The sequence below is a fragment of the Mytilus edulis genome, chromosome 5 (assembly GCF_963676685.1).
Source record: "Mytilus edulis chromosome 5, xbMytEdul2.2, whole genome shotgun sequence".
In the NCBI taxonomy this organism is placed as follows: domain Eukaryota; kingdom Metazoa; phylum Mollusca; class Bivalvia; order Mytilida; family Mytilidae; genus Mytilus; species Mytilus edulis.
In genome coordinates this window covers 86,493,138-86,506,418 of record NC_092348.1, presented here as the reverse complement: position 1 = coordinate 86,506,418, position 13,281 = coordinate 86,493,138, and the positions used below count along the sequence as shown (strand labels likewise).

The 13,281-nt window shown below is 31.5% G+C and overlaps 1 protein-coding gene across 1 annotated transcript in view; it reads left to right on the top strand.

The window, feature by feature from the left end:
• Window positions 1-10,586: 10,586 nt before the first annotated feature.
• The window catches only part of LOC139524690 (lachesin-like), a 34,745-nt gene continuing 32,050 nt past the window's right edge, over window positions 10,587-13,281 (top strand). Inside the window, exon 1 of the mRNA XM_071319690.1 lies at window positions 10,587-10,758. Coding sequence (XP_071175791.1) covers window positions 10,710-10,758 — 49 coding nt within the window. The 5' untranslated portion in view covers window positions 10,587-10,709. The remainder of the gene's footprint in view (window positions 10,759-13,281) is intronic.

The following is a 13,281-nucleotide window of genomic DNA, read 5'->3' as shown; positions in this document are numbered from 1 at the left end:
CGACATTATTTACATAAAAAAAATGAAGAGCGTTTACCTATGGCATTAAATAGGAAATTAACTGAGCTTTTGATTTCAGTCAAGGGATAAAACAAATCATTTTACTGAATTTAATGTTACCAAAAATAGATAAAAATATCAAATTTGTTCACTGCCGTCATTTTTACACGACACTTTACAAATCTTTAATAGTATCCTCACTATTCATAAAAGTATAATTTCATGATCAATGAACATCCTATAAACAGTAGATTATCGTTTTCTTCTTGTGACCTTATTCAACAGTTATAGAAAAAACATCATTATACTGATGTTTACTTTCCAGATATAGGTTAAACTTTGATAAAAAAAAATGCAGACAAGAAAAATGTTTGAGGAGGCCTGTTTTGATCTCCAAAAACATAATGAACTTTAGGGTTTGTAAAATTGAAATAAACATAAGCCTTAGGGGAGATTATTCAAACCTTGAATAGAAAATTAAAATGTTTAAAAAAAAAGAAATTTTACTTACATCTTCAAGTCAATATATATAATCATGACTTATTTAAGTATTGCATCTGATTGCAATCTAAGATGGATTGATTGTTTATTGCTAACTCTCAGCCAAGTTGCAAAAATGGCATGCAATATTTAGATACAAGTTAAAATTGGTTCTAAAGTTGTTGGCGTTTTATTTATTTTTTTCGATTGTTACATTTTTGAACAGATGTTTGAACCAAAAAACTTCATCCTCAATGTGTATGTACAGCGAATTTAAACTTTAAGTTTGTAAGTTGCGTAAGATATGATGCAAGGACAAAACGAAGATAACACATTTTTTTCAGTAGTAAATACTTCGGAACTGACATGACTTATAACAAACCTTTCTGAAATTGTCTGTTAATAAAGCTTAAACTATGAAGAAACTAAGGTTCTAACTCCATCAGGAAAAAGTGACCTATGATGAATTTGACTATTTTTGGGGGTCTTTTTTTTTGTCATATAGCTCTTCAACTGTTTTGGTACTTAGACATCATTGGCTTTGAATTTTCTGCTTTGAGGGTTCCTGATGACGTAATATCAAGAAAAGCGCTTCGGCTGCATAAATTTTGTAACATTCTATGTTCATTTTTATCTTTTTTCTGCTTCGAAGCGCTTTTCTGGAATTACCTTCATCAGATTCTCTCAACGCTTTCAAAGTTTGAATGCCGCAAATGAATATTAACTGACAAATACAGATATGATAGTTTAAAGAGAATTAGCTTGTGTTTAATGGTGGATATATTTATTATCCATGCATATTATTGCCCTTGTTGTAGAGAACCTCTAAGAAAGTAAAGAGTATAGTAATGCCCTTTCCAATAATGTTTGACCTATTATTGTTATTTGTGTTAATTTCGAAGCTCTGTTTGAAATAAGGCTTTTTCAGTGGTAAAATCGTTTATGTGACGGCTAGTGGTAAATTTGTATGGAATACAAATATTTTATTTGATATAGCACATATTTAAATGGCATTGCATAACTCAAGTGCACAACATACATGACATATACAATATGACAACCAACTAGTGTTAATAAAACAAAATGCATGTATCTAACCAGTGAAAATAAATGATGTACTAAAACCATAAGTATGTTTATTACTCTATTGCTTATGATAGACCAAATACTTTGGTAGCATACCACCTGCATTTATAGGCTCTAACTTAATAGTGAGGATTTACCTCAGTATAAAAGACTGTATATTGAATTTGACCTGTAATCAATCATTATCTTTGGTCTTGTATTAGTCATGAATGAAAGCAATTCAACTCATATCGGAAACTCGTACTATTTCAACTCGTATCTTTAATCTCCCAATTGATACGATATTCCCGTGCTTGCATTTCCTATCATGATTTTCTTGATAGAGGGTTGTTGCTCACAAGGAAGCTAATAAACAAAGAGTTCCAAATGGTGAAGTTGAAATCATCCCTTCGTAAATTTTACGGACGCCATCACGAGTTGGTCGACCATTATGGAATAACCTTTTCACAAATGATATCGAATATGTTCCTGACGTAACTACAATCCCCTTCCCTTTCATGAATGTGACCTACCGAATTATACTATCTACCGGATTTGTTATCACATAAACTACACGATGGGTGCCACATGTGGAGCAAGATCTGCTTACCCTCCCAAAACACCTGAGATCACTCCTTGGTTTTGGTGGGGTTCGTGTTGCTTATTCTTTAGTTTTCTATGTCGTGAAATGTGTACTATTGTTTGTCTGTTTGTTTTTTTAATTAATAGCCATGGCGTTGTCAGTTCATTTTCGATGTATGAGTTTGACTGTCCCTCTGGTAGCAATCGTCCCTCTTTTAAAAGTCAACTCGTACAAATGGTAACACGTTCTAAAGCGAACTTGTACCAGTGCAAATTCGTATCACTGCAAACGTATACCAATAAAAAGATATTATTAACAATGTTCCACGAATTGTTCAAATTATTAAATTTAATTTTTTGCATGTTGATACAATTACGATATAATTATCCGGTGTATGTGTTTGACACAGTAATTGTAATATTTGATTTTTAAATTTTTTTTGTATCTGTACATGAATGTTGAGGAAATTGTCTAAAGTAAAGCATACAAAATAAACTTATTTTTGTCACGTTATCACGGCAGCTAATCAAATATAATTAGACCCGAGATATAATATATTAATATGAAAGTCCCAGATTAGACACAATGCATAATAAACTTATCGTAATTTGAACAAAAAAAATCAACATTTGACAATCTTAGTTACAGTTGATTACACCGTTCTTATTGCATCAGCCGAGGAAGGGAACCTCAAGAGGACGTTTTATGGTTTTAAAAAGGATTTCCCCTTAAAACCATTGTTTAATATTTTTCAGTTTTTGCTGAAAGACCAGAAATCGTGAATTCTATTTTACCACAGGTGAAAATAAAAGATGAAACTGCATACCTGAATTGTTCTGTCATAAATTTACAGTCACCGGGACAGGTAAATAATCTCGAAGGCAAAACTTATCATAAACTGATATTTAGTCATACTAACTTTTTACAGAGGCATTTTATAGCTTTAGCAAATAAACTAAACTTGTTTTGTTAATTTGCTGAAATTGTTATAGGTCAATTGGTTTGCGAATAGTAAATAAAATGAAGATTTAACCTAGTTACAACAAAGAGTCTGTCTGTAACAGTGCATGTTAAAAAGGACAAAATATGTATGGGGAAGAACTTATCTAAGTTGAGATTTGGCAGTATTACACAAATATTCTTTCAAAGCCTTGACCTCACAAGATGATTTTGCCTCAAATCACAAACATACTGAACTCAGAGGAAAATCAAATCGGAAAGTTCCTAATCACATGGCAAAATCAAATGACAAAACTCATCAAAAACAAATGGACAACAACTGTCATATTACTGACTTGGTACAGGCATTTGCAAATGTAAAAAAATGTGGATTAAACCTGGTTTTATAGCTCTAAACCTCTCACTTTGTACGACAGTCTCATCAAAGGAGAAGAAAACTTTATTATGACAAAAATGACTTCAGTTTTCTGAGTTTTAATATTAACTTTTATGTTAGCACCATTTTAACAGAACCTGTATATTTTGTAAACATCACTCTATATATTTATTTTCCTATTTCTTATTGGGATTTAAAGTTACAAAGGTTGCTGCTTGTTTCAATTTTTGCTTATATAGCTAGATGTTTAAACTTATAATAGAAGATTGTGTAAGATCAGCAAATTGACACTTTTCAAAATATGGTACCATGCAATTTTATGGGAGAGATTAATCATTTACTTTTTTTTATTTTAATGTTTTTAATATTGATGTTTACATATACCTTTATCGATTTTAACAGTATCATGTTATATAAAAACAGCTGCATTGGGTTAAACAGAGGACGGAATTAGTTGATTTCCAACTCCTTTCCTCAGGTGAAACTGTTCATACTGATTATGAATATTTACCAGTCCAGTTAAGAGAAAAATATGATGTGGTGAAGTACAGATCAAACAATCGTGAAATTTACCAACTGATTATTCGATCCTTAGGGCAGTATGATACAGGGAATTATACATGTTTTATCGCTCTACCAAATCAGAGTGAAAGGGAATGGCCTCAGACGTCAGGAAGTTTAACTGTGCTAAGTAAGTTATAACACGAGATTTTAGTTTGTCATGTCTGTGTATACATCATTTTAACCCATGCAATGGTACATACATACATACATGCATACATACATACATACATACATACATACATACATACATACATACATACATACATACATACATACATACATACATACATACATACATACATACATACATACATACATACATACATACATACATACATACATACATACATACATACATACATACATACATACATACATACATACATACATACATACATACATACATACATACATACATACGACTGTTAATAAATACATAGATGCCGATTGAGTTGTGCCATTGGCAATTATACCAAATTTTGCCAAAAATGAAAATTTCAAATAACTTGAACCACACACTTTATCGGAAAAAAATCATTGGATACATAGCAGTTTGACAAACCCTTATTTGATCATTGAGAAGCTTTATATTTTCTTAAAAATAGAACGTGAATGAAATGTTCAACCGAATTTTATCTCTCTGTAGTGTTATGTACCACCTATATAGTAAGCCTTTTCAGGCAACAATTTGACACAACACCCTGAGCATTAAGTATGACAAAACTATAAACGAAAAACAAACCACTGAATTATAGACCTCTGACTTGGGACAGGCAAATAGAAAATGTGCCTTAATTAAGCATGATTTTAAGATCTCAACCCTTCTCTTTCCATGGTCAGTTGCATAATATCACAGCTTAGGAGCATAAGGCATGAACCGTTAATATCAGTTGGAAATCATTCTTTAATCTGTTTATATATGATACTTGAGTTAGCTAAATTTGATGTATGGAATGATTATGAGGAGTATTTGTCTGTCTAATGGTGTAGTTTTATCTGTCATTGACATCATTTTAACCGCGCGTTGATCAGGGTGAGAATTTTATGATTTTGTTTTCCAGATCCTTGAATTATACGAGAGGCGAAAGACACAAGAGGCACATTCAAACTCATAATTCGAAAATAAACTGACAGCGCCATGGTTAAAAAAGACCACTAGATTAAAAAGTACACAAAACACAACATAGAAAAATAAAGACTGAGCAACACAACCCCCATTAAAACTAAGGGAGATAAGTGCTTCGGAAGGGAAAGCAAATCCTGTTCCACATGTATTATATGAAGTGTATGAAGAATATAACAACTATATATTGTTTATAGCATGATTGTGAGGTTTAGATATCTGTCTGACAGAATTAATTTGATCTTGACATAGATTTGGTGTTCGAGCTGTCTGCAATGGAAAATTGTTATTTTGGCAACTAAACCACATCTATGTTATATCTTTTGCTTGAAATTGCAAACACAAGTGGTCAATTATTACAATAAAGTATGAAGACAAAGTTTAATGAGAACTAGGGTTTTCTTTCATCCCTTAATAATGTCAGTTTCATGTGGTGAATTTTGTATTAATGAGTTGTTGTTGTAGCTATTTATATACATGACAATACTTAAATAAACAAAGACTGTTTGAAAACTGCTTTTAAAATATTTTTTGATAGTCTTGCTTTTTCCTATTACTTCAATATAAGAACTCGCCCTGGCATGACAAAAAGTTGGAGCTATCTATCATATAACTGGATTTAACTTTATTTAAAAGAACACATCATGCAAAAATTGTCTGTTACATTTTTCATAGCTTTAAAAGGTAATAAATCTTTAATAAATTAATTACCAGAAAAATGAAATATTTTTACACGACTTTAAACGTACTTTAATTGTACTTTTACATTTCAGAAACTATGGAATGCCAAGGACAAGACTGTCCATCTTGGAGCTGAGTAAAAAAACTAACTTCCTGTCATGTTTCCGTGTTTTCCGTTTTGTTTTATATTATAAGCTTCAATATCAGAGAATGTATTCAAAAGTTATATTTCATTGCAAATATACTTAACTAAACATTAGATGAAAAAAATAATAGTGTAATATTCGAATAATTATCAAATAATTTTATTATAAGGACAATGGCAAATCAGCTACAAATAACAACACTTGGTCACGTTTTAAAAGAATCATTCATTCCATGTTTAGTTTCGAAAAGGGTCTTTTGTTAAACTAAATCCTCTGTTGGGAGCCATCTTTTGAATGGATTTGCTACAAAGTAACAACATTTGGTTAGCACCTCACAAGGCACATGCATGCCATGTTTGGTCATTCCATTCATTGGTTCTTCAAAAAAAAGGACTTGTATATGTACTTCACAAAGGGTCCTTTGTTAAACTAAGTTTCCCGCTTGCAGTTGTCTTGGATTATTGATTGGCTAAAAAGTAACACCACTTAGCCAGCATCTCATAAGGAACATTCATGTCATGTTAAGTTTCATTCTATTCAGTTGTTTTTCAAATTATATGTGTTTCCCATACGGTCCTATTTTTAATCGAAGTCCCCTACTAGCAGCCATCTTGGATGACAGATCGCCTACAAAGTTACAATACTTTTTATGGTTAAATAAAGTTTCCTAAAAATTGCACAGCTATGTTTTTATGTTACTTTAGTCATGATATAGGTTATGCTTTTGATTTGCCAAATCTGTAATTCAACAAATGACAGAAACTTCCCCATGTAGAAACAGAGGAGGTGGACATGATAGTGAAGAAATAAGCAGACTTTGAGTGATGAATGTTTTCCGTACTGTTGGAATTCCAAAAAATTTAAAACCGCAATACATTATCAACTATCATATAGATTGTATCAGAGAAAGAGAGACAGTCAATATAGGGTCTTGTACAAAGTCAGGAAAATGGAAATTGATGTCTTCAAGTTCGTTTCTGTGTCTGTTGCATTTTCGTTTTTTGTTGTTGATCTTAAGTATTTCCGTTGTTTCGTTGTTTTCCTCTTATATTTGTTTCCCTCAGTTTAAGTTAGTAGCCCAGAGTTGTTTTTACTCAATCGATTTATGAGTTTCGAACAGCGGTATAATACTGGTGCCTTTATTGAAGAATACTTGAACTATGTATTTGTGATCAAATGCAAATTTTGAATGCCACATACTACTTTGACTGTTCCGATAGATATGTATAATTGCAGTCAAATTGATTATATATAATATATGTGCTGATATTAAAGATTATACAACAACATTTCATAAATCAATGTGTCAGATTTTAAAGCAAACCTTTCTGGCTGTCTTGCTAAATCACTTTCAATATTATTGCATACCATAAACAAGTGAAAGGTGACGTTCTCACATTGGTGGTTTTTCCTGGAAGATATTTTTGAAAATCTGACTGCTAGACGCAATATATATTTAGGAATCATCTTCATATCTAATTATACAAATTGGGATGAATTTGTTTTTTAACGTAACAATATCTTTATTGCATATTTGCTGTAACAACTTACTAAGTTTACAGCTTATAACTTAGTAACCCTCGTGTTAGTTTACCTAATAGTTTAGGGAAGCACTATTTGGTAATATATAACTTATTCATAATATTAGTATCTATAATATAATTAATTTCACAATTATATATAATAAATATTGTTAATACACATACAGATCTTTGTTTTTCATTCCTTTTTTTTTTATACATAACTTTTTCGGATTCCTTTCCGTTACCGATTTGATCGTATGATCCGTGTTTCATTGACATAAATTGGGCATAGTGCTGGTTCATTATCCAGAATATTCGTAAATATTATTGATTGATGGAGTTTTAATCATAAGTTGGACTTTTGCAGGAGATTTAAACAAACTTGAACATAAACAGATGATAACTCTAAATATTGTTTGGTAAATGGTATCATATGAAAACTTAAAAATCTTACATTACTGTTGATTTTGAAGTGTATTTAAGATTCCTATGAGATAAGCAGATTCATACATATTTATCTAGCACCTTAAAGGTATTTATTGCTACTTAAAACAGAGTAATTTGTACGATTTTTAAATCTTTCGTCAGCTCACATTTTATGTTATACTTTTTAAAATCTAAAGATTGATAAAAAAGTAGCTATGGGTAAAAGATCCTAAATCACTAAACACATTCGTGAAATTATATCCAAGAAAACACTTCAAAGAAAGCATTTACTACTCGTTAGAAGCAACACACAAGTAAGCTTCTCAAAATGTTATTTTTATTTCAAATGACGAACGAAAGACCCTTTACACACACTATCCATACTAAAATGCCGCCGACAAAGTTCCAGTTGTCTTGGAGTTAATTACCAAATCATATACTACATCATACCTCAAGTGGCAGTAAACACTTCAATCATTTTCTATGTAGCTGATTATTCCTGTATTTATCATTTCTTTAATTTTACATTTGTATTACCTTTTCAATGCAATAACTATTTTGAGGAAATATGCTGCCCCTCTGTGGTAAAGGTAAGACTAGAGGTGCAGCATATATAATATAATGCATCCTTTTTAAGATCGGGTTTATTTGATGATGACCTTTTATTAACAAAAGCAAATATGCTGTAACAAACCATAATAATGTCTTCCTTAAACACACCAAATATAAAAGGCTTTTAAATTGCATCAAAACGCACGTTTCGCCCATGTAAAAACCCATGAAAGACGGGAATACAGTTCGGGGTACCTGGCAATTTCTAGAAATCACACTTACTTGTTTCGTCGCAACAAAGAAGCCTTATTGAGCAGGAGAGGTAAAGGGTCTGTTATTTTTTTTAAACAAGACCCATTGGTAGGAATTCAAGGCACATATAATTACTTATTGGCAGTTTTATGTAAGATTACATTAATCCAGGTACGATATAACCAATAACTCTATTTTGTAGTTTAACTAATAGAGTTGAAAGAATACCTTTAGCTTTGAAATTTAATGATAATTATGATTCATAGATGGGTCAATAACCTGACTTGTTTTGATTTTAGTTTAGAAAGGGGAATACTTGTATAAAATGTAGAAAAGTTATATGTTTTCATACTATAACAAGACGAAGAAGACAGTATGTATCTCCAACTGATTTACGCTACCTCTAGAATATGCAGTTTTACAATAACTATGAAGCCTGGCTTTGATTGCTGATAAAACCGATGTTAATAATTTAGAAAGAAGTTTCGCACTTAAAAATCCAGCAATATACCGTTGTTTATAGTGACACTTGTTTAGTTTAGGTATGCAATACAGTGATGCAAGATCCAGTTTTTCATATTTGATTGAAATTTCGGAGGAACATATAATAGACCTTTGATTATCTAGGATTTCCTCCTTGGAAAGCGTATATGTTGAGTTTTCAAGTGAATTGTCGATACCTTATTCATTGTTCAAGCAGTTTGTGCAATGATATTTTACACACAAAACCGATGTTGTCTGGGGATTTATCTCAGCGGGGACAACAACATATTTATCATGGAGGTACTGTTTTTGCAACTTTTTTGTCTTCAAAGATTGAAGTAGCATGGGTACTGACAGACCCATTCAGTTTCTTAATTGTGATTCGTATCAACAACCTAACAGCCTTAATACGTTTTGAAAGAGTATCTACGTCTTGTTTCTAGCGATTGGTATAATCCTCGACTGTATCCATCAGTAGTTTTAAGTTGTGTTTCGAGTTTGGTGGAATAGGGTTCATGATATTACTGGCCTTTTGACAACATATTTATCAGAGAAGTGATATTGACAATGTTTAGGGCAACAGTAATAACGTGGCCATCCGGATTATATATAGACTTGAAGTTAATATTAAAATCCTGTTACGCGCGTTTGTAATTGAAAACTTCAGTTGCAATTGGTTGTGTATAGGTATAAGAGAGGATAGGTACAGACTGATCTTTGTAATCGGGAGGAATTTTGATTGAATTGATTTGTGATGAAGGATATTGCTTAATTTGATGGCATCAATATCTTTTTTGGCAATTGAAATGCTAACTGGTTTAACAAGTCCGTGCCTTGCAATATATGAGATGATAAGTTTTAGTTTGAATTGGTTAGAATGGCGGTTTGTAAAACAAATCACTACGCATATATAACAAAAACCTGTCGAAACTGATACACGTACGATTGCCAATTAAGAATGTATAAATGTATAATTTCATCTTCAACTTCTTTTCTCAAACACATTATCTTTTGGAGGTAAATTTCATTATCTCTGGTTGTCTGCATTGTTCAATGTTTGACTTACTAGAAACAGAGACACATCATACAAATTACATATATGCCCTGGCTATTATTTATTTGATATAGAAATATTTAGGTTTTAATTCAGAGTGCTTTTTATGAAGCAATAGTGCTCAAATATATTAGGGTTATACAACATTTAAAAACTAATTGCTGTATTGGTAATGATTTAACCATATATTTATAAATGGGCCATTTATTTACCTGGTAAAATAACTACCTGTGAACAGATCACGTTACCATATGAACGACATTTTCAACAAAAGAGTATTTGTGGTATGAAATATATATCTTTATTACATTTTTTCAACTTCCTGAAACAGCGTCATTGTACTTACGTGTTCAAATAAGTTCAAAATAAATGACCTGACATAGGAAATAAGTTGAAATCAAAGTTTCACTGAATTTAATGTGACCGAAAAAATTGATCGCAATGATAAATATGTTAACTGCAGTCTTTCTTTCGTCAATATTGTGCTCAGGTAAGTATTTTCAATTATATTTTCTAAATTTCTGAAACTTGGTGACGTTATAAGTTTTTAAAAAAAAAGTAACAAAGAAGAACATATCTCTCACTTAAGTACCAACCATATGTTTTATTACTTGGACCAATAAAATATTCATGTTGTCTGGTCTTTGGTCGGGTAACTGTCTCTTTGACACATTCCCCATTTCCATTTTCAATTGTATTAGTCTCTGACTATTTAACCATCCATCATAGATAGAGTTTTTTTATATGATTATATAACTACTAAGAACAGTATGTCAAGTCTTCTACAATGTAGCCATCTTCAAGAACAACTTTGGTCATACAAACCCAATAGATTCTTCAGATCAAGCTACAACGGGTGGCGTTTTGACAAAGTTTACAACCGTACTTATAGACTGAGATAATTGGAAATGCTTTCCAGCAATTATTAATTGGCGATCAACTTTTGGCGTAGTGTATATTTCACTTAGCAAGCCATTTTAAAAAATGAGAGTAAATAAAAGGTCAAAGGTACAGTGCAGCTTCCAATTAAAGGAGTAGTACTACCATTATTTTCCCAAATAATCCTTACTTAACATTTTTTAAAAACATATGTAGATTGATCTTTGTTTCATTTAAAGAAATACTTGCCATAAATAAAATTTTTATCCGGTTCAGTATCATAGACAAGATATCACATAACGTTTGATTGTATACTGTGGATTCATTAATATTCGTTGAATACCAATTTTTGTGGATTTTGTTGGTACAAGGCAACCACGAATTTAAATATTCATTGAATTGCAAATTTTCTAAAAGAATGTGTACACACTTTGCCAAAACCATGAAATAAAATATCCACGAATATGCAAGTTTTTCTCAAACCACGAAAATTGTACCCACGAAAATAAATGAATCCACAGTATAAGATCACATCCATCACTGAAAGTGAACCAATTACATTTTGACTCCTTTTTTACTGTGTACAAGCTTTAGTAACTACGGAATCTTAAGTTTCCAAACATTTTATAGAAACACCAGGTAAAAAAAAAGAATGGTGTATTAAAACACCCAATATGTATTTTCATGATTCAGAATATTTCTACTGCAATGAAATGTTCGATGAATTTCCTACAACTGTCAAATTCAAGGGAATATTTTTTTGTACCTTTTTTCATATGCAACCGGATATGACGTACGATGATTTGGTGGTAATACCCATGAAAATGAGTTTTTTTTGTGAACTAGAAGGAAAATAACTTTTTCCTGTTCGCTGGTTATTTCAAGCATCAAGTCTTCTCATAATCAGTTTAATTATTTCAAAAGAAATAAATATAAAATTAAACGACATCTACAGCGATTCCAGCAAATTCATAATGGGTCAAACAATAGAATAGTCATACGTTAAAACGAGTAAATGTTCTTAAAAACAAATTATACATATAAAAAAACAATACAGTCTATCTCTTCATGTGTTCATGAAATACAATATATATGTGTTGTGTACAAGTTATCATTTTGTACAAATTTTAACTTGTACAAAAAAATTGTACAAATTATAATTTGTATTTTGACTTTGTACAAAAAGTGCCTGTACACATTATAATTTGTACAAAATAAGGCTATTTTCACTGATAACTTGTACAATAAGTTACATATAATAAGTTTCTAATCAAACGATAAAAAATAAATTCAATTTTAATTACGAATCAATATGAAACACACTGATAACTCTATTTACAATACTATACAATAATATATAATGCTCTTATTTGTTTGAGCAGGTTATTGAACCATGACACCTCATTTGCAAGAGAGATGCCCCTGTCCACCAGTGTTTGAAAAAAAATTTCACAGCTTCCCTCAGGGAAAGTTGTAAATCTGGAATTTGTGTAACGGACAAAGATGAGTCACTAATTGATTCTAGTTGGTTTTTGCTTAAGACTCCTGATAAATTACCAGCTATTGTCCCTACACGATAGCCAAAATTTCCTACTTCTACAACAACACCTTGTATATTCCTCGGATCGGTCGGTGCTCGGTCATATTGTGGTATTAGGATAATAACGTTGTCTCCAACAGATAACTCACTCAGTTTCTGTTTTGTATTTCTTGTAAGGACATCTGCTTGGATTTGTTGGCCAGACAATGCACATTTTCTAGCACGAATGATTGGGGTTTCAACTTCCTCTAATACTACTTCAATAGTTGTACTTGTTGATCCAGAATCGGTAAGTTCTCTTTCTGATTCTACCGATTCAGCATCTGTGTTTTCATCCGTTCCAACAATCTCAATTTCACTGTTCTCCTCTGAAACCTCTTTCTCCAGATCTTCCCCAGTTTCAAAATTTGACCAAAGTTTCTTTGGTAAAGAAGATGAAATTAAACCTATCGCTGGGTCAGAACCAAACAGAGCATGATAAGGCGATTGATCAATTACTCTGTGATATGATCTATTTTTTCTGAAATTGCACGAAGCGCAAACCTTCAGACCACTGCCGTGGGTCATTGTCATTCATCTATGATATGAGCATTT